Here is a 26850-nt window from a genome sequence, read left to right on the forward strand (position 1 = left end):
TTGGCAAGTGTTTCTTACAGTCATAATTATAATATAGGGCGGCAAAGAGTTAATTTTTAAAACTTTTTTAATGGTGGTGTGCCTCGTGATTTTTTTCACGGAACAAGTGTGCCGTGGCCCAAAAAAGGTTGAGAAACACTGCAATATAGCACTGGTAAAAGGGTGTGTATGAAGCAGCTTCAGCAATTTTACTAAAGAAGAGCTGCAGGAAACTGTTCTTGTTGAATAAAGTTCATCTACAGGAGAAAGTTTTAAGGGCGTAATACATTTTCGTGACTTTGCATCAATAATTACATACCAGAGCCCTGAGACCAATTTGCAGCAGGATTACATCCCACTGGTGTTCAATGGGGCTTATCATCTTTTAAGTAGCATTTGTTGGGCTACAGGTAGGTAGCCGTGTTGGTCTGCCGTAGTCGAATCAAAATTAAAAAAAATTCCTTCCAGTAGCACCTTAGAGACCAGCTAAGTTTGTCATTGGTATGAGTTTTCGTGTGCATGCACACTTCTTCAGATACAATTGGGCATTAGTGTTTAAAGTCAGAAAACCTATAATCCTAAAAGTGGCCAACACTAAGAGGAGCATTCACAAAATGCACTTAAAACGCCGTCCAAAGTGCATTTGCACTATCAGGTTCAATAGAAATTTTATCTCATTTGTCACCTTTTGCTTTTCATTCATGTGTGTTCTACTTACTTCCCAATGACATGTGATGCATAATCCTACTTCCTCCCCATTTCTTTCTGCCTCGTGTGTTGGGTTTTGCTAAGCTGCGTGTCTGCAAATAGGGCCATGCCTCTTAATTTTTGAATCACAAACAATACGATATAGGTGCAGGATAAACAATAAATTACTATAATTGCTGCCAAACAGGAGGAATCAAATATTAATATTTCAACTTTTAGAACTACAGACTGAGTCTCATATTCCAGCCTTATTTTAAACCTAGTCATCAGTACGACACAGATTCAAGTTAAAAGAGAGAGAGAGAGAGAGATTTGGCCACTTTGATGTTTTCTGTGATGTCTTAAATGAAACACAATAATTAACAGGGCTGCAAAGCTTCAAGAAACATGCCATTTTCCACAATCTTGCTGAAATACAAATTTATTTCACGAAGAGGATAAATTATCAGAGGGTTGCTACAAGTGGCGCTTTAATCCCTGATTAATTGTTCCATTGTCCCTTTCAGTTTTAGCTTCTTCAAGCGCCACAGACTTGGAGCTTGCAGCGGCTAATCAAGGCAATTGCCCACATTTATACAAAATGGACTTACAACTTAATTTCTCAACATACGAAAGCAAGTGGTTGTTTTGGTTCCTTTGACAAAGATCTCTTATCAAATGCAATACAGAGCAAACATTGCTAAATCCAGAAAGCTTAACTGCTCAGGGAGAAGATGAAGAAAAAATGTGGAGAAGGAGGGCTTGGCTAAAATTCTTCTTCAGCGTTTTTGCAGCGCGAGTCCTTCATCTGCAGCAGCCTCTCCACCGTCTCAGCCACGGTGCGTTCGCCATGCACTTTGTTGTCTCTGGTGCGGATGTTCACTGTCCCACTTGCCTTTTCCTTTTCACCAACAACTAAAAGACAGAAAAGAGACAAGCAGGCTACAAAGGAGATCTTGTTACTGTTGACCATTGAAAAGTATTGGGGGGGGGGGGAGAGAGAGAGTTAACCAATTATATACTACTTAATACTCAAGAACCAAAATGAAAGAATGACATGGGACTCCCTATTTCCGCATGTTCGACCGTGTATTAATTTAAACTGCAAAAAGGCATGGAAAGGGCAAAAAGTCCCTGAAAGAGTGGGGAAACTGCAAAAGGGCAGAGAAACAGCTAGCCTTTGCAACTGCAATCCCACAAGACTTTGCATTGACCTTTGAGGCCTGTGGAGAGTTAAGAGTTTAAGAAAGGAGGTTTGAAGGGAGCAACTGTGGTGGAGTTTGGTGGATGTTGCCAGAGGTTTAAAGGGCATTTGCAGGCTTTTTAGATGGTGTTCCTCACTATAAGCAGTTTCATGTATGCGCATGGTACCCAGTAATGTAACCCCCCCAAGTGGTGAGATGCCTGTATGCTACTCTGCTCAGTATTAGTAACTCAGAACATCTGCAGCATCATTTAGTGCTTTGGGCAACAGAATACAGATAAACTGGGAAGGATTCAGTGGAGAATCAAACGACAGTGTAACAGGGAAATGCATACAATAAAAGGAACTGGATATGTTTGTATAGCCTGAAAGAATAGAGTTTAAGAAATAAGTATGTTGACGATGGTCACATATTTTTTAAAAAGATACTAGAAAGCTGCTACTGAATTGATTTACTCTAAACCTCACTACCAAGAGAAGTTCTGCAATGGAACAATTTTTCAAGATGACAGAGAACTTTCTTGGGCACTTTCCAAGGACAGCTGGATGAGCGTATAATCAGAGATATTCTGGGATGTTGCATTTTGGAGGATGCTGAACAAATGCTGCAACTATTTCTGCATTCTTTTGGCTCCTCTGAATTTCTGCCATGATGGCTGCAATGTAGCTCACATGTGCACTTAAGATGTAAAAAACAACAACAAGCATATTGAGACACTGCAACTCATAGAGAAAGGTGACCAGCACACCTTCAAAGCAATGATACTAGCAGGAAAGGCAATAATAGCTTTAGGTTGGAAAGATAGAGAAAAATGGACAGTAGAGGTCTGGACTAATTATTTGTTTGAATTCATTCAGTCAGACATTGTGGCAGTAACGTCACAGGAAATAACATGGAAGGCCAAGTCTACTGTGATAAGGACCAGATGGAACTCCTATCTTCAATGGATAACAACTACTGGACCAGAAGACATTCAGTGGAAATTAAAGACATTGTGCCCATGGCTGAGGACAACTGTTTGAACCCTTCCAATGGATTATGGGTGGGGGAGGGGGTGGGAAGGGGAAGGAAAAATGGTACAGGAAATTAAAAATTGGAAGGAGAGAATATAATGTATGTAAAAATTCTCGTACTTCAATAAAAATCTTTTTTAAAAACACAACTGAGACACTGCAACTGTAGGACACAAATTTAATAGTGGGAGAAGAACAAGTTACTTATACCCCAATTGCATTTGAGGGCAAGAATGTGCACTAATGCAAAATATATGCAGATCATGTCAAATATGAGTGGCTCCTTTTCTCCTTTGAAATTTATGTAAGGGGCAGCTGGAGGGAAGAGAATCAGGCCACTGTTACTGGGATGTGATAAGCAGTGAATGTTGCATGCATTGCTTTTTACACCGAGAACAAAATGTGTCCTAGAACTCTTTACCTTTTTACAATGCTGATAAAGAAGCAGGACAAATTACCGAGCAGCAAGACAGATGTTTCTGAGCCGCTCTGCTACAAAAGAAGACGTGGGCCAATTTACTTGATTCTTAACAGGCAAGCGGGACAAGGATTTTTCCCAAGAGGTGGCTATGAATCTGACATAAATCAGAATGGCTCCGGCTAACGAGGCAGTACAGGCAAAGCTCCAAAGGGAATACTTCTCTTGTTGTCTGCTTGCAAAGGCAGCAAACTTTACAAGCTAACAAATTATATAACTACCCCGTGCTAGCAGCCTCTGAAGGACATTGTCCCAACGGAGTCCTACCACATACAAAAAGGTGGTGTTTTTACCCAAAATGAAGTTGTACTGTGCAAGCTGAGCATTTCTTATCTTCTTGTTCAGGGTGCAACCAGCATCCACATCCACGTCTGCCATTAAGCCAGCATCATGGAACTGCTGCTTCACCTTGGAGACAACAGCAAGAGGAAAGTATTTAGGTTATGGGTAGGCTAAATTCCCAGAGAATTAGGTCTAGCCTTTATTTATTTATTTAAATAAATTTAATATTTAAATTATTTATTTATTTAAATAAATAAGATACTAAGTACACTGAGGCAGCTTACAACTTACAAAATGTTTAAAAAACCCACCAAAAAACCCTAGTCCATAAATATGCATAAAACATAATTAAAAACACTGAAAAATTTGAGCAGCAGCAAAAAATATATATGCCAAGTGTTCTTCCATTGGGAGAAAGCTTAAGAAGCAACAGAGTTTACAACGGAATGTATACAAGAAGTTAGGCACTATGAATCAATGCATTTGGGGAAGAGAGAGAGAGAGAGAGAGATGGTGACAAATTTATAACAAGTGTAGAAATATTTTTAGTAACGTGAAAGTAGGGTTTGCTTAGTGCTCAGGCACATTTCACTCACAAACACAGGAATCCCACACCTGCACACTGCTTCCCACAATATACCGTGTTTCTCATATTATAAGACACGTCTTATATTTATTTTTTCTTCAAAAAAACACACCATGGCTTATTTTCAAGGGATGTCTTCTTTTTATTACGGTACATGGGTAGTGCAGTAGCTCCCCCCGCTATCGCGTTTTGCGTGTCCTGTTGCGAGTGTGTGTCCTCTCGCTCCCACACCGGGCAGTGAGCTGGGGAGCAGAGGTGGTTTTGCTGAGTTGATTGAGTCAGGCAGGCAGGCAAGGGAGTCTATTTCGGATTGCCTGAGGAAACGTTTGCTGCTCTCCCCCCCCCCACCCATGCCTGCGCCTCAGCCGGGCGCGCATCCTCAGCCCGCTTTGCACGGCGGGGGCAAGATGTGCGTCAGCATGCAACCCCTCAGATTCCTTCCGCCCCTCCCTCGCCGCCAACCGACCCCCACCCCATTTCCCCGCCTGAGGTAAAAAGTCCATACCGTAGTTAGAGCCGGTGACTGGCTGCCCAGCTATCGTATGTGAAGGCCGAGGGAGGAGGAGGGGTGGGTGGGAAACCTCTCCTGGCCATTTCCTCACCTCCCTCGTTCGTTCGCGCGCCTGCCTGTCTGTGAGCGGGGCTTGGCGCGGCGCGCGCAAAGGCTGCATCCGGGTCCCAGGGCTTGGCGCGGCGCGCGCAAAGGCTGCATCTGGGTCCTGGGGCTTCGCGCGGCACGCACAAAGGCTGCATCCGGGTCCCGGGGCTTCGCGCAGCGCGCGCAAAGGCTGCAGCCGGGTCCCAGGGGTTAACGCAGCAGCAGCAGCCGGTTCCGAGCAGCCCCCTTCCTTTTCCTCTTGTTTGCCACAGACCTGCGGTATGGCTTATTTTCGAGGTATGCCTTATATTTTGCCACCTCAGAAAAATCCTCCCATGCCTTATTTTGTAGGGGTGTTTTATAATGTGAGAAACACGGTATACATTGTACATACGACAAAAGATAGGCAAGGGAAGGGAATTCGTGCATGCTGTAATGGAAATATTTATTTTTTAGTTGCTGGTTCGTTAATAGCGTTTCGTAAAATGCAATTGTTCTACTGGCGATTTGTTAATTATGTTATTTATGCTGTATTTGTGAAGCTCTATTACACTGTTGTTGTTGTTGGTTGATTGTAAAACATTTTGGGGATTCATCTGAATGGAAAGCAGCATAGAAATACAACAAACCAAATCGATCAATAACTACCATCTGCACAAAAATGCTTCCAAATGCAGCCCTGTTTAGGGAAGTTTTTAATGACTGATGTTTTAATGTACTGTATTTTTAATCTTTTGTTGGAAGCCGCCCAGGGTAGCTGGGGAAACCCAGCCAGATGGGCAGGGTAGAAATAATATATTATTATTATTATTATATCAGAAGAAAAAGAGTTAAGACTCCAACTGCGCATGCGCAAACCACAGAGGGCATCTAAAAGATCTTGGCCAAAATGTGTAGAATTGCCTTACGAACAGCCCAGTGTGAAAACAGCAAGCAATGGCAGGTGCTTTAGCTCCAGTGAAGGCAGTGAAGGTCCTGTGTGAGTGCCTGGAGGCGGTTGGAGGATGGATGACAAGACAGGAGTACTGTTTTTGGGGGGATAGGGGGCAAGCTGGTGTGGAGGACTCCCTGGTCCTGAATGGGGTAAATGTCCCCCTGAAGGACCAGGTGCGCAGCCTGGGAGTCATTTTGGACTCACAGCTGTCCATGGAGGCGCAGGTCAATTCTGTATCCAGGGTAGCAGTTTATCAGCTCCATCTGGTACACAGGCTGAGACCCTACCTGCCCACAGACTGTCTCACCAGAGTGGTGCATGCTCTAGTTATCTCCTGCTTGGACTACTGCAATGCGCTCTATGTGGGGCTACCTTTGAAGGTGACCCGGAAACTACAACTAATCCAGAATGCGGCAGCTAGACTGGTGACTGGGAGCGGCCACCAAGACCAAGAGATAAATAGCAATCTGACATTTATAAGACATCTGAAGGCAGCCCTGTTCTGTGAAGTTTTTAATGTGTGACATTTTAACGTATCTTACATCTTTGTTGGAAGCCACCCAGAGTGGCTGGGGAAACCCAGCCAGATGGGCGGGGTACAAATAATAAATTATTATTATTACTCATAGGACTTGACTGGAAGCCCCTACCTTTTGGGCATATTCATCAAGTGTTGGTCCAACTGGCACCACCATCACTTGCTGAGGAGATAACCAGAGCGGCCTTGTGCAAGGAGGAAACAAAAGTAGGGGGATTAGCAGAAGACATCATTATACCACTTGGAAGACAACACTGCACTCAGAACAGCAAACAATGTTATGCTTAAAGGGCTGACGGAACGAGCTTCCGCAGTCCTATCACTTAATGAGAGTTCATTGGAAAGGGGCCACGAAGCACCTAAATTACACTGTTACAGGAAATGTCCTAATTCGGATCAGACCAGATCCTTGTTTCAAGCTCCAGTAGGCCTAAATTAAAATGGGATTCCCAGTTTTGGCATGACAAGAAATCGCGATTTCAACGATCATGAAAGAAGTGCCAAAACCTATGCAGGCAGCAGGGGAAGTCTGTGGGCCCAGTACTCACTTGAATCAAGCCTTTGAGTGCAGTAAACCTGCAACGTATGAAGGGGTTACATTCTCGAGACTACGGTTAAGCAAAAACTGTGTGCACTCAAAACTCATTGGGTTCCATGACGGCAAAGTCCTTTTTCCTGGAACGCCAGCCTTTTGTTTTCTTTTTTAATGCCACACATGTAAAGATGAATGCGCACAAGTTAAACGCGCATAAGTTACAGGCTTACTGTATTACTCACAGAAATTACTTAAACAATTTTAATAACCTTTCCTAAGCTCTTTGGGGTGACAAACTCAGCAATTTTTCTGCCGTGCCTTTTTCGTTGAGACAAACTTCTTTCTTTATAGAACGCATATCCACAGACTCTTTTCTCAATGCATTGCCTCAAGAACTCGCTTATTTTTCCTTTACTCTCTCTTCCACTCTTCCCATGGTGCCCACACCTAGTAGAAGCGCTTGTGAGAGATATAAGCAAAGGCATATGCAATGGGGGGGCAGGGGGGCACAGGCAAGCCGGCATCCTTGCACATGTTTCCCTTCCCAAAGGTTCCAGCTTTCAGGGGGTTCCTCACACATTCACTTGAACATGATAGTATCCTCCACACCAGGCATTCTTGGGCTCCTTGATCACTGCAGATGGTGACAGCAGTCACGAAATTAAAAGACGCCTGCTTCTTGGGAGAAAATCAATGACAAACCTAGACAGCATCTTAAAAAGCAGAGACATCACCTTGCCGACAAAGGTCCGTATAGTTAAAGCTATGGTTTTCCCAGTAGTGATGTATGGAAGTGAGAGCTGGACCATAAAGAAGGCTGATCGCCGAAGAATTGATGCTTTTGAATTATGGTGCTGGAGGAGACTCTTGAGAGTCCCATGGACTGCAAGAAGATCAAACCTATCCATTCTTAAGGAAATCAGCCCTGAGTGCTCCCTGGAAGGACAGATCGTGAAGCTGAGGCTCCAATACTTTGGCCACCTCATGAGAAGAGAAGAATCCTTGGAAAAGACCCTGATGTTGGGAAAGATTGAGGGCACTAGGAGAAGGGGACGACAGAGGACAAGATGGTTGGACAGTGTTCTCGAAGCTACGAACATGAGTTTGACCAAATTGCGGGAGGCAGTGCAAGACAGGAGTGCCTGGCGTGCTATGGTCCATGGGGTCACGAAGAGTCGGACACGACTAAACGACTAAACAACAAACAACACCAGGCATCCCCAAACTGCGGCCCTCCATATGTTTTGGCCTACAACTCCCATGATCCCTAGCTAACAGGACCAGTGGTCAGGGATGATGGGAATTGTAGTCCCAAAACATCTGGAGGGCCGAAGTTTGGGGATGCCTGCTCCACACCCTCAGGAACCCAGGGAAGGTTTGAAACCAGGTGTGCAGTGGGAGGGTGGGGGGGGGCGGCTTGTATGTAAACACCTGGCCTCCTGTTCACATGCTCGGGCAAAATATTGAACACTCATAGGATTTCACAGAGCTGGCCATATGCACTATCCAATGAACATTTTAAAAAATACGACAGCCAGGCAGAACAGAGTCTGGAACAAGCAGTTGGTCTGAACTGTGCCTGCTTCACTGGATGAGCTAAATTTGGGCAAACTGGGCAAAACCAGAGAGAGAGAGAGAGATATTCAGTACCATTTGCCTCCATAGTTTTCTGTCAGGATAGCGATCATCCTCTCCACAGACCCCAAGATAGCACGGTGGATAATCACTGGCCGTTTCTTGTCTGTGCCATCGTGACTAGAAGATAAAAAAAATTGGCTTCCGTCAAGACACAACTCCTCACGAAACAGGAAACGCTTTGTAGCCAAAGGAAGTACACGGCACACTCACCTCACATAGGTGAGATTGAATCTTATTGGCAGCTGGAAATCCAACTGGATTGTAGCACACTGGTGGTACCGGCCAATGGCGTCTTTGATCTGAATGTCAATCTTTTGGGTTATGGGAGGAGTGGGAGGAAATGAGGCAAATGTTAATTGGGTTCTTGGGTTCAGCAACACTTTAAAGCAAATCCCGTTTTCTCATCCCACCTTCTTTTGACCATGGACCACCTGGAGGAAGGACCCATGGGCTCACTTTCTCCTAGTCTTTCATGAGCTCCACAGGTTTGCGCCAGGTTCCTCATTGGTGGAAGAGCAGCGCGATGCTAAGGTGACCTTGCATCTGCTCTCACCTTCAGCCCCTACCCAACTGGGGGAACAGGGAAGCATCCTGGTGGCCAATTAGCCATCAGACCGGCTGGCAATTAATGTGAGGTTAGCTTGCAAGGCCACTTTCTGTCCCCCATCCCATCTCGATTCTCAACTTCGTTGATCATTTTTCTAAGTGAACACCTGGCCAATTACAAACTCTTTTTTGCTAAATAAACACAATTAGGCTGGGATGGCTCCCCCTGCCACAAAGGAAAAATGTATCTGGGCCTAGCCTTATCTCACAGCCTAGTTCACACACTGTAAAGGCTGCCTTCTGTATGGTGAAGCGGACGTGTGCTCTCTACCCTGCAAGGAAGTTCACCAGAGTAGGAATGAACCAGGTCCATTATATTCCAAGTAGCCTGAAAAATAATTACGTATCATTCTGCTTATACAGTGCAGAGGGAACGGACCCATTCTTAAGCAGCATTTAACTTGCCTGCCTCCCACAAGTATGTACAGACATGTGGGAATTAAGAACTAAATAAACTCTGATGGACAATTTATCTACCATCGTTGCTTGTGGAAATAAGTATCAAAAGTTACCAGATGCTGGGAAGTGAGGCAAGTTTTCAAATTTACTAACCTTTGGCCCATAGAAAGCTCCGTCTCCAGGGTTCAGTTCCCACTTCTCACCAAATTCATTCAGGCTATTTTCAAGTTGCTAACGGAAGAGGATATACAGGTTAATAATAAAATAATAATAAATTTTTTATTTATACCCCGCCCTCCCCAGTCAAAACTGGGCTCAGGGCAGCTAACACCAATAAAAATACAATAAGACATAAAAGAAAAGAAAACAATTAATTAAAATACAGATTAAAATACAGTAGTACCTCTACTTACGAATTTAATGCGTTCCGAATGCACATTCGAAAGTCGAAAAAATTGTAAGTCGAATCCCATAGGAATGCATTGGAAGAAAAAAATCGTAAGTAAAAAAAATCCTATCTAAACCGCATCCAAGATGGCAGACGGAGCTCCATTCGTAAGTAGAAACATTCGTAAGTAGAGGTACCACTGTACAATATTAAAATTTAAAATGCAGCCTCATTTTAAGTAGTCCATAAATCCATAAAGTGGCTTTGCATTGCTTAATTCATTTGCTGTTCTCTCTTCCTCACAGCACAATTTGAACGTAAATAGGCATGGAGCATTTGCTACCTTAGTCCCCCCCGCCCAGGAAATTAAAACACAAATTTCATTAACAAACATCTGAAGCCTATCCAGTTACCTAGAATACCCCTTAGTTCTTTCACTCACTTAAATAGGCTTTTAAAAGCAGCTCCTGGTCAAGGAGCTGATGTTGAAAGACCTACATTGGCTCCCAGTACAATTTGAAGTGTTGGTGTTGACCTTTAAAACCCTAAACGGCCTCGGTCCAGTATACCTGAAGGAGCGTCTCCACCCCCATCGTTCTGCCCGGACACTGAGGTCCAGTGCCGAGGGCCTTCTGGCGGTTCCCTCGCTGCGAGAACCAGGCAGAGGGCCTACTTGGTAGTGGCACCCCCCTGTGGAACGCCCTCCCACCAGATGTCAAAGAGAAAAACAATTACCAGACATTTAGAAGACATCTGAAGGCAGCCCTATTTAGGGAAGCTTTTAATGTTTAATAGATGATTGTATTTTAATATTCTGTTGGAAGCCGCCCAGAGTGGCTGGGGAAACCCAGCCAAATGGGCGGGGTATAAATAATAAATTATTTTTATTATTATAAGGAGGCATCGGCTACCTTTTCAGCTTGATTCCACACTTCAACATCTCCAAGGTATTTTTCAGGGCGGGTGGAGAGATTGAGCTTGAAGGAAAAGCCAAACGCGTCATATACGGCACGCAAGAACTCCAGGCAGCTCTTTATCTCCCCTTCAATCTGCACAAGGAACAAAAGGAGATGCAGTCAAAGCCCCGGCATTTTTTATGAGGCCATTTCCCGCCCACAACTGCGTGTCATATTGTACCTGCTCCATGGCACAGAATATGTGAGCGTCATCCTGCTGGAAGCGCCTCACTCTGGTGAGGCCCGTCAGGGTCCCCGACAGCTCGTTGCGGTGGAGAACGCCAAAGTCAGCCAGTCGCAGTGGCAACTCCCTCCAGGATCTGGGCCGGTGATCAAACATGAGGCTGGAGGGAACAGGGCATGTGTTGGAAATCAGCTCTGCTAAGAGAATGCATTTCAAAGGCTGCCTTGAACAACAGAGGCCGACAACCTCCGATGCCGCCAATTTAGCTTACATTGTATATTACTCTTGCTCCAAAATATACTCTCCCAAAACATTCTAATGACTCTGCTGACTGCAAAAGGAATCCCCAAATGATTGGCACAGCGCACAGACCAGATAGATAAAGGCGAAGTATAATCACGGGTTGATGATTCTGAAACGTTTTGAATCACAAGTCACAATTGGTCCTTTTTAGCTCAAGGGGGTTCAAATGGAAATGGAAAAGAGGTAGAATGCAAAGGAACAGGGCAAAGGGGAAAAGCAGGAGTCAGAGCCATGGTCTCTGGCATAGGCCTGAGGCACAGAGATTATTAAGGAGAAGGAAGGTTCAGGTAGGAATCTAGGTAAGTGAAGTTGAAGGAGCAGAAGTGGTGGTAACAGTAGCAGTGATTACAGAAAAATGATCCATGTCCTTTTTTTTTTTTTTTGGCTCTTTGCCATATGAAGACACAGAATCTTTTCCTCTATAGCCCAAGGTCACATTGCATAAATAGCACATTTAACTGTGCAAGGATCAGGGTGGATTTGATTTAAATCAAATCAATTTAAATCACGATTTAAATCACTAGTCAGTAAGACTTGATTTAAATCATTTTCTACAGAAAGACTCATTCTTGCTGGTATCATCTTAATACTTACAACCAGAAAATTGGAATAATAAATTTTCACAGTAGTTTTTAGTTATATAAAAAATTACTGATTTGGTGATACTATTAGAAATACATGGACAGATAATTGTGAAATTATTGTGAGGTTTAATAAGTTAACTGTTTATATTTGGACAACGTTTCTGCTGTACTTTATTGGAAGGAGAAAAATAATAATTTCCTTATTAACAATTTATTTAACTAAAACAATAACATTATAGCATATATATCCATGTTTGTCAAATGATGTGGTTGAACAAATTTTTTTAAAAAAAAACTTAGACTGAGTTTTAGCAAACATGAAAAATTTAAAACAAATCCTTATTTCCTGATGAATAGCCTTTGGGCTATAATGTAACTTAGATAGAAAACTATCTTTAGAATGATTTTTCCTCCAAAAGCATTTTATTTTAAAAATCCGATTTAAATTTTTAAAAATCTGATTTAAATGTTTTAAAAATCTGATTTTTAAAATTTACTTTTTTAAAAAAATCATTGATTTTTATCCACCCTGGCAAGGATGTTTTGACGGCGGCCAAGCACCACACAAGAGTTTACTAGGAAGGGGAAAGAAAGTGAAGTAATCTCAAAGCAGTCCCCAACTAAGCCTGTACCAATGTCCAGGGCAGTTCATCGGCTTCAGAGCAAAGATCTCTTTTTCCACCTCAAAGGAAAACATGTTGTCACTGTAATGCTGCCAGTGCCCTGACGTCACCCAAAGTTTGCTGTTGTAGACGTTTGGTGACACAACTTCCTGGAATCCTCGCTTTCGGTATTCACTCTGGAAAAAATAAGAGAGTTAAAAATCAGGAACACCTAAGAGGAGGCAGACTGAGAAAGTCCAGTCGATGATTCAAATGCCTACAGAGATGTCAAATCTGTGTCAAAATTGAGCAAAGCACTCTTCATGGCAGATCAACAAACTAGGCCTATTAGCCTGCTCCCCCCACAACTTTAATAAAATAATAATAATAATAAAATAATAATAATAATAATAGGGTATAGGGGCAAGAGAAAACGTGTGTTCCACAAAGAAAGAGGGTATCACAGTGGTAATCTGCCTTTTGATGCCAGAGGGTCAGCACAACACACATCTATGACTATTAAGGTAAAGGACCCCTGACAATTAAGTTCAGTCGCGAACGACTCTGGGGTTGTGGCGCTCATCTCACTTTACTGGCCGAGGGAGCCGACGTTTGTCCGCAGACAGTTTTCTCGGGTCATGTGGCCACCATGACTAAGCCACTTCTGGTGAAACCAGAGCAGCACACTGAGATGCCATTTACCTTCCCGCCGGAGCGGTACCTATTTATCTACTTGCACTTTTTTTGGCGTGCTTTCGAACTGCTAGGTTGGCAGGAGCTGGGACCAAGCAACGGGGGCTCACCCCATCGCGGGAATTCGAAACGCCAACCTTCTGATCGGCAAGCCCAAGAGGCTCAGTGGTTTAGACCACAGTGCCACCCGCGTCCCTACATCTATGACTACGTAACACCAAATCTGAAGCAAACATTATGGACCTTGCCAAGGACTGTAACTCATAGCGACCCACTTCTTTTAATGATCAGATCAACAAAACCATGAACTGATAGTCTAGTTGTCAAACGGGCCCCAAAAACAATAGAAACGCATTAAAAGCTATGAGTGACTTGTACAGTCAATAAATTGTGAGTAATACAAGATGATAGTCTGCTGTACTCTGTTTCTGCTGTTATACTTGGCTTTAATACAGGCTTTCACAACTTGTAACTGCGAAGCCAAATGCTGCTGCCAGTTACAAAGTGACCCTGCTAAAGATGGATAAACCTGGGTTGTGTGTGTTTTTTTGCGAAGGCAGCACAAGGGTTAACATCCCGAGCTACTGCCAGGTCACTGTACATGTCTGGCAGGCTGTGACACAAGTCGGAAGCTGCGTAGGTCTGCTCTGGAAACATGTGGGGCAGGGCAGGCCTACTGGCAAGCAACTCTTGTATTATGTGGCTCATATGAGCTTTGGAAGCAGTCAGTACAATGTTCTCCTTTGCATTGCCTCTGTGCAAGCAAAAGTCACTGTTCCAAGAGATCACAGGCGGCTGCTGGCAAAGATGAACTGGACATGTGTCTCAAACTTACCCTAATAAATGCTATCAGCGAATTATAGATGTACGCTCCTTTTGGTAAGAAAAAACAGCTCCCAGGACTGAGTTCATGGAAGAAAAACAGCTCTTGATCCTGGGGAGAGAAACCAAAAAAGCGGTTTGCACCCTGTGCTAAAGTTGCGACGGAGGTTCTTAGGCAACATCGAAATGAATCATCGCTTTATGACATTACACAAAAGGAGCCAGGCCTTCAAAACATACATAGCTTCTCTAAGAAAACGTGAACATTCTCCAGAAGAGGCGGAAAATAAGTAGGAAGATGTTTCATTCCACCACAGCGTGAAGAAAAAGAAAAGGAACATTCAGAGAAACTATAATGAATGAAAAAATGTTTAATGGGTTTGTGGCATTTGCCATTGGATACTTAATTTTTCACGCCATGTTCCATTTGCTTCCACCAGGTTTTAGAGGAGAGTCTTTCACGAGGGAAGGCAGTGTGCTGGCCTTAATGGAAGACAGGTAGCTCTGTGTGTGCTAAGAAGGGGGCTCCCCTTTCACAAGGCATAGCAAGGCAGCCCAGCTCAGAAAAGCGAAATGCAGGAAGAGAATGGTCTGTCAAAATTCCAAACTTAAAAATGGAAACCGTAATGCTGGTGGTCAACAAAAGAGGTTTAAAGACTGTCTCAAGGCAAATCTAAAAAAAATGTAGTATAAACACTGACAACTGGGAAACACTGGCCTGTGAGCGCTCCAGTTGGAGAACAGCCTTTACCAAAGGTGTCATGGGCTTTGAAGAAACGCGATCTCAGGACGCAAGGGAGAAACGTGCTAAGAGGAAGACACGCTTGGCAAATCCACACCGTTATCAACTCCCGCCTGGAAACCAATGTCCCCACTGTGGAAGGACGTGTGGATCCAGAATTGGCCTCCACAGACACTTACGGACCCATTGTTAAAACCCTGTTTATGGAAGACAATCTTACTCGGAAACGAGTGATCGCCAAAGAAAAAGAAGAAGTGGACTCTGCTTTATCAGAGTAGCCAGCCAAGAATGAAATCCTTCTGTTTGTCCATGGTCACTTTGCTGTATTCATGGAGGGAGCAGAACACAGCAGGGAAGTGAAGTGAGTCGATGCGGGACTGTGGCATAGGGAATGCCATGGCCCCAATTCAAAGGCTTGGGAAGCCATGGCCCAGAAGTCTCCCATCCCTGCAATACAGGCAGCAACCATTTCCCGTGGGGGTTCTGTTTCCAGCCCCTCTGCGCATCGCACAGTGTTCATAAGCGTGCTCTGTCCCTTTCCATCTCCTGTTCCACCCACTTCCGGGTCCAAAAGGACCTGCACGTCAATTGCATGTGCCTAAAATGGTTGCCGTCTATACAGCAAACAAATGCTAAAAGTTAATACATGCCTACATCTAAATATTCAGCATCTTAAGTTATAAATACATACTTTAAAAGTATTTTGAAATAATGCCTACAAAATTAAATATACCATTTATTTTATTACATCCAAAACATTAAGGAGCAATTTTACTCTCCTCATATGACCAGCTCAAATCCATGCTAGCGATGTTAATCTTACCCGACCAATTTTTCTGTGATCTCTGTTTTTCGCCTCCTCTTGGAACTTCTCCCATTCTTTTAGCATTTTTGGATCTGGAAATGAAATTCCATAAATCCTCTGCAGGCTTTCCATATCAGACTTCCCTTCCCAATATGTAGAGGAATTCTGGAATCACAGAAACAGTTTAATACCACAAAGTGATGTTGCAGAGCTTATTTACAGCAACTCTAAACTTTACTCAGGAAGGCTTCGCTATGTATATGATATGACCTGAGTTTTGGAGCTGCATACTTCTTACATTTTCACGAGAATTTAAAGTTTCTTGTGCTTGAGAAACCCAGTGGGAGGGGAAGATTAGGATATTAAAATGTAGTGTAAACAAACAGTTGCACATTCTAAAGCTGCATCCCAAAAAAGCAGCCCCATCATTTGACAACTATGGTCACAATACACAAAGACATGAGAATGGACAAAAACCAAAAAAGCCGAAGGGCTTTAAATTCTCACTGAAGTCAGTGGGACTTACAAAGCCTTTACTGCCACATGAAATATGCTAACTTAAATGGGGCCAGAGTATTTTCTTTCAGTCCACTGAGTCCAATAGCTAGCATGAGAACAATGGTACATTTTTTAAAAAAACTCTTTAACTTAATATTATTTAATTTATTTACTTCATATAATTTATACACTGCTTGAAAAAACCTCAAAGCAATTTACAAAAACAATTCAGGCAAGTTAAACTGGTATCTAGGTTTCTTGTCTTCCTAGCTGCAGTGCAGTATAGGAGAATGAGTATGAATTGTAGAAGATCTCTACACTGGCTGAAAGCCACTCTCATGAATTAATTCTTCATTAATGAAATTGATTTTTGATCTGATTTTAAAACCTCAGCACACTCCCAGAAAACCACTGAGGATTAGCCCTGAGATGTCTACACTCCTACTTTAATTGTACTATAGCTTAATTTCTTACCTTATGTATTTTTAAGGCCTTTATTTTACCAGTATGCCTTACGTGGGGTCCTCTGCAGAGATCGATCAAAGGGCCACACCTAAAACCACACAAGGATAACAATCAGACTCCCAAATAGTTGCACTATAGAAGCTCTGGGTTTGGGCTGATTTTTGTTTTTGTTTACCTGTATACAGTAGTAGTTGGAGTGTTGACTTTTTCATTCAAGATCCGACACTTGAACTTATTGTACTTTGAGAAAAACAGAAGAGTGGGAGTAAATTCTATGAACACTGTTAAGATCTAAATTGCATCTCCACATACAGTATGCATATAATGTATTGCCAAGGCATACAAAAGGGAACCGTAAAAAAAAAGTCATTCTACGGACATCTAAGATTTTTATTTCTCCGTCTCATGAAGTCAAACCATCTTAAAAGATGTCTCAAGGAAAATATGGGTTGCTCGACAACTGCACGATCCAATTTTCAGAAAATCTCCAGCCTTAGTTGAAATCTCCATTCTGCCTGACCTTAACAGAAATGGTTAGCCAGGACTCCGCAGAACCTCACGGGCCAATAGTTGCACTTAATTCCCAGCCTAGTGATTGCAAGATTCATAATATAATGAGGGGGGGAAACGGTTCTTTGAAGCTACCTATATGTTCATACCATAGGACTTACACAAACCAATACTGGATTGTGAGATTAGTAAACTAGTGAGAAGCAGAGAAGTTCAAGGGAGAATGATTAGGATTCTGAGATTTCTGTATCATATTTCCATCTTAAATCTTTGTAATAATCTAGTAAAAACAGTATATGTGTATCTCTCAGCTGTTTCAAAGCATTATCCCATCTGAACCATTCAATACTGCAATAAGCAGTTGATTTGAAAAGAGGACCCACAGCACAATGGAAGGGGGTGTGTATTTGGCAATAGCTTAGTGAAAAAACGAATCTTCTACCTAAGATTGCTAAAATGGAATCTGCCATCCATCAAGTCCATAAGCCCTGGGTAAACTAATAATCTGCATTTAAGTAACTAGATTAAAAATTGCAAAAGAACACACAGCTAACGCTGTTGTAGACGTGTGTGATAGTTACAGATGACATGAACCATAGGCTCTGAAATCTTACCTTAAACATTTCAAGCAAGGTTTCCTTCTTAATTTCCAGTCGCTCAAAAGGTTGCTTCTCTTTCATAATTTTCTTGCATAGTGCCTCTAGACCAGGAAAGTCATTGCTAGAGACACCCCTAGAGTGGACAAATATTTTATTTTTTTAATTTGATTTCTTGAGCTCTATCCCTCTCTTACATTCCCACGTGTTCCATCACAAAAACACAATTTGCCATACCAAGAAGGCTGGCCTCTAGGCAAACAGGGAACCAGAGAGTCAGAGAATGTACACTACCAGTCACTCCGACATCATCATGAAGGAAAACAGCAAACCATTTAAATTCACAGTTATTCAATCCACGTTCCAGGGGGATTTGTGTTCTCTTTCATCTAGGCTAGGCTACAATATAGAACAATCCAGACACGTTCACTTTAACAAGAGCAAAAACTTACCCATCTTCAAGGAACATGTCATAATAAAACCCATTCTCTATCGGCGGGCCATAACACAAGCAGCCACCATATACTTTTTCCATGGCTTCACCCATTATGTGGGCACTTGAGTGCCAATACACCTAGCAAGAGGGGAAGAAAGAGAGGGATCTCAGACTCCATCATCTAACATCTTCCTTGTCCACAGTAATCCAAGAGTTACAATGCGTAAACATTTAAATTTTCCGCTCCCCTTTTTGTATTACTTGGCATAATTAATTCTTCCAAAATTAAACTGTGCTAATCTCTATCTTAATAAAGAGTGATTTCCCAATTAAAAAATGTTTGAAGATTATTGAAAGAAATATCCAATGCTAGTCATTTTGAATAGACTCTTTAAACTCAAGGGATGTAAATTTTAGTCCATTGATTTCAATACATCTGTTCTGAGCTATCACCCCAATATCATTCATTTTACAGTATATCCAACCTTTTCTCCAAAGAGCTCAAGGTGGAACTCTTTGTTCTCCACTTCCTCATTTAATCACCACCACAACCTTCTAAGGTAGGTTAGGCTGAGAGTCAGTGAGAGGCCCAGGGTCACCCAGCAAGCTTCATGGCTGAGTGGGGACTGGTCTCCTCAGTCAATGTCCAACACTAACCACTAGACCAGGCATCCCCAAACTGCGGCCCTCCAGATGTTTTGGCCTACAACTCCCATGATCCCTAGCTAACAGGACCAGTGGTTGGGGAAGATGGGAATTGTAGTCCAAAACATCTGGAGGGCCGAAGTTTGGGGATGCCTGCACTAGACCATACGTTTCAATATAATTTGGACAATTGTCCCGCTCTGGAGTGTCCCTTCGCACATGCCCTCAAAACTATTTTGCAAACAAAACCTACTTCTCAGAACAATGGAAATGGTTTTAAAGCTCAGAGGAACTGAACAGCAGGTGATGACGTTGCTGGTCAGTGAAAGATTTAGAAAACTATACGGTGAGTGCAGAATGCTCATCAACTTAAACATCAATTGCCTCAGATGTTGAAGAAATTATTCCTAAAAATTAAACGCAGTCCAGGTATTCTGTTTTAAAGCCTTCCTTCCTTAATGGGCAGTTTATAAATAGTAGATTACCGCTTTTGCTTCATCATCATCAAACTTTAGCAGTTCCAAGGAGCAGTCTCCCTCCAAAGGACGATCTAGATCCCAAACCATTTTGTCCACTCGAGCAATAACAGTGTTGTCAGCCAAGCCTTGACTAAAAAGGCAAAAAAGTTATAATAAGCTGTTTGTATACAGGAAGAAACAACAGATATACTTCAACAGCACATGCGTTACAACTGATCACTTCTCTGAATGTGCACTTCCCATAAGCAATGAACCAACTTCCTAATCCTACCAAGGCTATTCAAAGATTATTTTTCAAGATGTAAAAACCTGGTATCAGAGAGTGTGTGTGTTTAGTGGATCAAGCTCTTTTGCTCAAGAGAAGATTTCTGTAAGGTACAGTCGTGCAATGAAAAACTCGCAAGATGAAAGCGTTTTGCGATCTTTTTGTTGACTTGCAAGACGAATTTTTCTATGGCTGTGCTTCGCAAGACGGTGTTTGTTTGTTTGTTTTTCCTTTGCTTTGTTTAAATTGGAAAACCGCAAGACGAAATTTTCGCAATACAAAACGACTCGCGGAACGAATTAATTTCGTCTTGCAAGGCACCACTGTATAGAATTTCCAGAGTTTAATTCAAAATTATTATCCAGCGACTAACAGTTACCCACATGAAGTAGCATAGAACTACTGCCAGTGTGTGTGTGTGTGTGTGTGTGTGTGTGTGTGTGTGTGTGTGTAATCACTTTAATATACCTCATTGAAGCAAGCATCTTCACAATAAGCTTATTCCTATAATAAATCACTTTTTAAAATATTGAACACAATTTTAGAGAAAGAAAGAACAATAAAAGCAGAGGAGGGGGTGGTTAGCACACTATTAAGGATTAAATACCCAAATAAGAAATGCCGTACTCTAAGAGGAAGCTCACCTGATTCCACAGGCAATTTGGTATGGCGTTGTCTTCCAGGATTCGGCATCAACTTGCTTGCCATCAGGTAAGGTAACTTTAATGGGCCGGCTTTCTTTAGCAGCTCGTTCTGCCATAAGCGCGTCATGTTCTGCTTTCAGTTTATGATACATTTCTAGTCGTGGGTTGATGTATTCAGGCAACTGACTCAGCTGCACGCAAAAAGGAAAGGTGGAGAAAAATGAGTTTTGTGGAAAGTAGTCTTATTAACTACAGTGGACCCTTGGGTAACGTAATCGTCGGGTTGCGGACGCGGCAAACCCAGAAATGGGTTTGCCGCTCGCGCGAGCTCGGACACAATCCTCTAGTTATGAAATCTTCGGGATACAGCCGGGCCCCCAGAACGGATCCCGCTCGTAACCGGAGGTACCGCTGTACTTCAAAGTTCATCTAAAATATTTAATGTACTTCAAAAGTAACCATGCCATAAATAAAGCAGTTGCACAAAACCTTGGTAAGTATGCTTCTAAGAAACCATCCAGAATAGCTCTAAGTCAACATATTATTTTACTATAGCTTGTTATAACAAAATAGAATCTGCATATTGAATAGCAGCATACATCTGAATCCCAAATATTTGGGGGAGGGGGTTAAAAAGCAAAAACTCTTGCCTCCATGCTCTGCTTGAATGCTTCCCAGAGGCCTAAGTCCAACCACTGTTGCAAACAAAGTTATGGACTGGGGATCGACATTTGGGTCTGATCCACCCAGGCTGTTTTTATGTTCCTACCCAACCATCTCAAACAGCGCCGTCTTAAGCGCTCCCGGCGCCGTGGTGTGCCGGATCCTCCGGCGCCCTCCCGCCCCGTTTCCCAGCGCGGTGTGCGGGTGGACGCCGCACACAGCGCGGGTGCAACAAGCGCTGCTGCGCGGCAGGCAGGCAGGCGCAGCTGCGCGGCGGACCGGTCGGCCAGCGGGTGGGCGCAGCTTGCGGCGCCCTCCTGGCGGGCCGGCACCATGGTGCCCTGCGCCACCCAGCCTGCACGTAGGGCCGGGCCTGATCTCAAATATAACCATAGCTAGCCAGATCACACATCCCTTCAGGCCTCTGAGCAACCTCCAGCATATCTCAACTAAGCCCCATAATGTTTCTATGCTACAGGGAGATGTTTGTATGTATACCTGGATCCACATGTAGATAGACCTTTAGAGGTGGAGCCATAAAGACCAAATTATCTACAGGTGCCTTCTTGGAGCACCCTGCCTATGGTACAGAGAGAGGTCTGTTATAAGAAAAGATTGATTGACAGAAGCGGCAAGAGAGCTGGAGGGTGTGCCTTGCTTTTGCATCGATCCGAAATCAAACTGTGACAAAATTGTATGGAAAAATCAGGGCAACTTACTTCCCAAGTAAATATGCTCCAGGTCAGGGTGTAAACAGTTTAAGTACAGAGGTGGGATGTTGCTGGGCTCTCATCAGCCCCAGGAACCACAGTCAACGGTCAGGAATAATGGGAGCTGTAGTCAAACGACATCTAGAGGACCACCAGTTGCCCACCGTTGTGAAACATGAAGCAGAGGCTTACCTCCAAACACCCACCATCACCAGTTCCCTCCTTCTTGTTCTTCTTTCCTGGTTCTTTCTTCTTCTCTTCCCCAGCAACAATCTAGAAGAATAAAAGAAAACCACCAAGGCACTTGTTTCAAAAAGTGTCATCATTAATCCTGCTAGAAAAATCAATATTCTCTTTAGAAATGATAAGAACAGCAGAGGAATTTCTGTAACTTTAGTATGAATACACTCAGGATAATTGAACATTTTAGGTGCACTGGAATCTCAAATTCATTTCTGTTATTAACAATCCTCTTATTGGGCTAAAACAGACATCCCCAAACTTCGGCCCTCCAGATGTTTTGGACTACAATTCCCATCATCCCTGACCACTGGTCCTCTTAGCTAGGAAACATAGGAGTTGTAGGCCAGAACATCTGTAGGGCCGCAGTTTGGGGATGCCTGGGCTAAAAGAAAGTAATAATAATAATAATAATAATAGTAATAGTAATAGTAATAATAATAAAACAACCATCCTACTCATCCTACTTTGGATGAGTCAAAATGCTTAGCTACGCAGCTGTCAAGATGGGAGGCTCCCTTGGGAATTGCACTCCTTGGCCCTCAAGCTTCTCTTTGAAGAAAAGGGCAGAAACACAGCTGTTCTTTCCTCAGAAAGTACAGGTGATGCCAATGCCCAAACTGTTACCCAGGGACCTTGCATTGACAAACCTGAAAGTTTGTTGAGGACTACTCACTTGGTGATCCAATTCTGCCAAGTTAAAAGCAGGAATCCCAAAACAATTGATGCCTGTAGCCCATTGGCGCTCCTGGCTGGTGCACAAACAGGGCATGAACACTTCCTTGTCTCTAAAAGTTGACAACCACCGTCAATGAGTGAATGTACAGTACGGAGGGGGCTTTCAACACAGGCCTGTTGTACTTCAATCCATTTTTATTACTCTTTTATACTCACAATTTGGGCAGCAGGAGACCATCTAGCCTGACATTCTATGCCCAGGAGCAGCCAAGCAACCCAGAAATACCAAGATGGAGGCAGACTTATCCTCAAGCTTCTGGTGATCAGTTGAGCCTATTGCCTTTGTACATCGAGATGCAGCTTGTGGCTATTTTTTTACTGATTTATTAGATCCCCAGATTGCTCTGTAGGAGAGATCTCAGGACAGTTCACAAAACTAAAGTAAAACAAGAAAACTGGACGCCACAAAAATAAGGACAGTGGCAAGGATTTTAAAAAGAAACAGTCCAGTTTGTTTGAAATTAATGAAAAGCACTTCCTCTTTTTTAAAAAAGAGGTATTTAAAGGTCCGTAGCCGAGGAAGAGGACCTGCTGTGCCTGCACAATGTCCCTGGTTCAATTCCCAGAATTTCCAGGCAGAGCTAGGAATTCCCCTCATTTGAAACTCAGAATTGCTGCCAGCCTGTGTCAACAGTACTAAGCTAGATGAACCAATGGCCTGACTCTGTATGAGGCAACTTTTTTTTGTTCCTAGATCCCACTTGCTTTACGGGAAGGGCTGCCCTACCTTGGAGAGGAAACGAAACAGCAACTACCATTCTTTATTGAATGACCCCCATCTTTACACAACACTCCGAGCTCCTTGGAGGTGGAATACCAAGCAGGTTTTGTTTTTTAATGGAGAGAATAATTAAAAGACAAGCACCCAGCTTGATTCGGGAATAAGGGTGGCGAGGCGGCAGCTGTGACTAATGTTGGGCTTCGAACTACAACATCCTCGCTGACATTTGCATGGCAACTTCCCGAGAGTCCACGTAACACTATACAGTGCTGCCCACGTGAATGGCGCTTCACACATTACAAGCGGGTGTCAGGAGGTCCTTGCAAGGAAGGGCCTTGTATTCCAGCAAGGGGTGGGTGCGAGGGAACCAGGGGGGCAAACTATTTCATTTCTACATATTGGGGGGGGGCGTCAGTTATAATATGAAAGGACACGCCGAAGATTTCACAGCAAAGGGCGCTGCGTAAAAGTGGCCGTGCGCGCAAGCAGGCTCCTCACGTTACAAACCCAGCCGGGACACGGGACTCCCCGGAGAAGCGAGAGAAAAAGAGCCCAAGGCGAGGCCTCATTTTCTTTTCTTTAAGTCTGGAGGCACCGAGGGCGAGTGCTGCCTCCAGCCAGCCTCGCCACGGAGGTTGGGCGCAAACTGGAGCCCCCTTACCTGCTCATCTGCCGCCGTCTCCATCTCCCTTCCTTCCTTGCTTGCTTGCACAGGCCGATCCGGTTCTTCCCTCCGCGGCGGCGAGGAGCCCAATGGCAGCGACAGGCAGCGAACTCAACCGGGCAGGCTTCAGTCGCGCAGGCCCCGGCAGCTGATGCAACGCGCCGCAAAACGTGTTTCCTAGGCCCGCCCAGGTCGAGTCGTGGGGCGGAGCGCGAAGGATGGCGATCCCCGGGAGCGAAAGCGGAAGCTGAGAGAGCGAGGACGCGGCTTGGCCGTTGAGCGCGACCGCTCGATCGCTTTCTCAAGGGATCCCATTTCAGAAATCGGAGGCCAGGTAGAGTCAGTGCCGGTGCCAGGCTGTTCTTTGCGCCCCAGACAGAAAAAAATGCATCCCCCTCCCCTCCCCAAAATTGCTAACTTCAGTTTTCAAAAAAAAATATAAACCCACAGAAATGCATTTTCACTTTTTAGGTATACATAGGTTTCCAACCAACTGCACGGTCTTTTTCAAACATACGGATATGGTATGAATTACTTCAAAAATGATAAAACTTCAGAATAAAAAATAAAAAATCAGAAAAACTGATCTGTATAAAAACGTGCCCTTTCAAAGGTCTGTACTGCGCCCCTCTGAAGTCTGTCACATTGGTCCTGCATAGAGTGGCCGGTTCCTAAGTTGCTCCACTTTTTGCCATGTATTTTATCTGGTATGAAAGCGTCTGGCAAGTCAGAATTTGTGTCTGGTCTGTCTGCAGCCAGAATGATTAGCAGATAGCTGTGTTTTTTATTTTATTTTTAAACTTACTTAAATCAAGGACAGCAAAAACCTGTGGCTCTGAATGCTATTGGACTGTAGCTGCCATGAGCCCCAGACAGTACAATATTTCTTTAATATATACATATGTATATATGAAATACTGGCCGGGGCTCATGGCAGCTGCAGTCCAATATATATATTGCTGTATCATTCACAGCAGTTTGCAACAATATAAAAACATAAAAAGCAAGATAATATTTATTTTATTAAATTTCTATACCACCCTTCATCCGAGGATCACAGGGTGATTTACAATATAAAAACACAAGAATACATACTATAGTAACAAAATACTGAAAAAAGCACAATACAGTACGAAACACTACAATTCTATCAGACGCTTATACTTCCCTGTTTTAAGTTAAGTAATTAGCTGTACTAGCTAATCATAAACACTTCAATTAAGTCTTAGTTCTTCATTAATTAAATCCACTTCATAGTATTCAAAACAAAGTCTATACACTATGCTATCTATAAAAAACAAAACTTTTCGAAATAATCCATTATGACACATTGCATTTTGTTTCTTGTTAAATACATTAATTTTGCAGATTTAATAAAAATAAATCATGGGAAATTAAAAAGAAATTATGCGTGCAAAGACCGGCTCTGGTGGCTTGAGCGGAACAGACCAATAGTCGGCCCCATAGTTTGGAAGGTGGTTTCTGCACATGCTGTAGAGGGAACTGGGGGGCAGGCGAGGCTTGTCAACCTGGGAAGGTGGCCCATCTAGGAGAAGGAAAACTGATCCTAAACCTCCGCTGTTCTTATCTTTGGGAGAAGAAAAGGCTAAGGAGTAAACCCTACACAAATCCTGAGTGAAGTCCCTAAAACAGCTGGATGGTGCCTTGTATGCCTCCTTCTGGCAACTCCTGCAGCCAAGCTGGTGCCAGGGCCGGTGCATCCATTAAGGCGAACTAGGCAGTTGCCTAGGGTGCCAAAATGGAAGGGGCGCTGGTGTGTCTCCCCGCTCGCAAACGCTCTCTCTGCCGCCGCCGCTTCCGCTCCCGCTCCTGGTTGCTGCTGCAGAGGCGCTTCCCTGCAATGCCCTGCAGGGGGCGCAGGGCCGCGCCACACGACAGAGCCAGAAATCAAACCAATCAATTGAAGCAGACGGGGAGGCGGGGGAACCTGAGCGCGCACACGCCCAGTTGTTAGGCAGACGGGTTTTTTAAAAAGGAAATGAAAAAAGAGCACGTGGCCGGCGGGGCGGGGCGGTGGAGGACACGCTCCACACTCCAGGCTCCTCCCCTCACACGCCTCCTCCCCCTCACGCGCCTCCTTGGCCAATCGCCGAGCAGGAAGGCGGGGGTGCCAGAAAGTGATCTCGCCTAGGGCGCAAAAAGCCCTAGCACAGGCCCTGGCTGGTGCCAAACATAATGTTCTGCTTTCCTATGGACCATATCAGTGAGGCTGAAAGTGATGGGTCTTGTCATCTGGGCAGCCCAGAACCACCATGTCCTGGGAGATGACTTTTGTTGTTTAGTTGTTTAGTTGTGTCCAACTCTTCATGACCCCATGGACCAGAGCACGCCAGGCATTCCTGTCTCCGGGAGATTACTTAAGTTCTGCTAACACAGCAGTTAGACATAATCCCCAGAGGTGCACTCTATTGTCTTTCGAGACAGTCGGATGATAACAGCAGCAGTAATAATAATAATAATAATAATAATAATAATAATAATAATAATAGGATTCTAGCCTTAATTTTTCCTTTTGGGTATGTGAGTGAGAGTGCTAGAGAAATCAAAGTGTCCAATATATTCAAAGTTGTCTCTGTGTATGTGTTGTATGAACGGGTGCCTGACTTTGCTGGGGGTTTTTTTTATTCCTTCCTCCCCACGCTTTTTCCTTGTGTGTCATGTCTTTTAGATTGTTAGCAATGAGGGCAGGGACAGTAAGGTAAGTACCTTATTATTGATCTTGTAAGTCACCCTGGGAGCCTTTTTGATTGAAGAGGTGAGTAAAAGTGCTTTAAATAAATACTGCAAGTAGATTTTCCACTGTTCTGTTCAAGCATGATGATTCACAAATGTATATTAGCAAGTTAGCATATAAAAGAGATGTGAAAAATAAGCTGATCTTTGTAGGATTATTACCTACAATAATTATATCACTTTGGATGATACAATACTAGAACCATAGATGAGATTCTAGAAAATATTTAGTAAAAAAAACAAAAACAAACAGGAAACAAAGTTA

General features: G+C 43.5%; 1 protein-coding gene across 1 annotated transcript; it reads right to left on the reverse strand.

The window, feature by feature from the left end:
- Positions 1-1092: 1092 nt before the first annotated feature.
- Positions 1093-23974, reverse strand: TARS1 (threonyl-tRNA synthetase 1). The gene is made up of 19 exons (XM_035100560.3): positions 23829-23974; positions 21661-21741; positions 20096-20286; positions 19193-19316; positions 18079-18200; positions 17645-17762; positions 16696-16760; positions 16530-16608; positions 15576-15722; positions 14024-14122; positions 12526-12692; positions 11004-11166; positions 10778-10915; positions 9632-9709; positions 8684-8784; positions 8486-8590; positions 6413-6485; positions 3656-3770; positions 1093-1581 (listed from the first exon to the last, which is right to left on the reverse strand). Exons 1-19 carry the CDS (start codon positions 23850-23852, stop codon positions 1433-1435), a joined length of 2139 nt encoding a protein of 712 aa, XP_034956451.1. The 5' UTR covers positions 23853-23974; the 3' UTR covers positions 1093-1432.
- Between the last annotated feature and the right edge of the window lie 2876 nt (positions 23975-26850).

The sequence above is a fragment of the Zootoca vivipara genome, chromosome 10 (assembly GCF_965207765.1).
Source record: "Zootoca vivipara chromosome 10, rZooViv2.hap1.1, whole genome shotgun sequence".
Taxonomy (NCBI): Eukaryota; Metazoa; Chordata; class Lepidosauria; order Squamata; family Lacertidae; genus Zootoca; species Zootoca vivipara.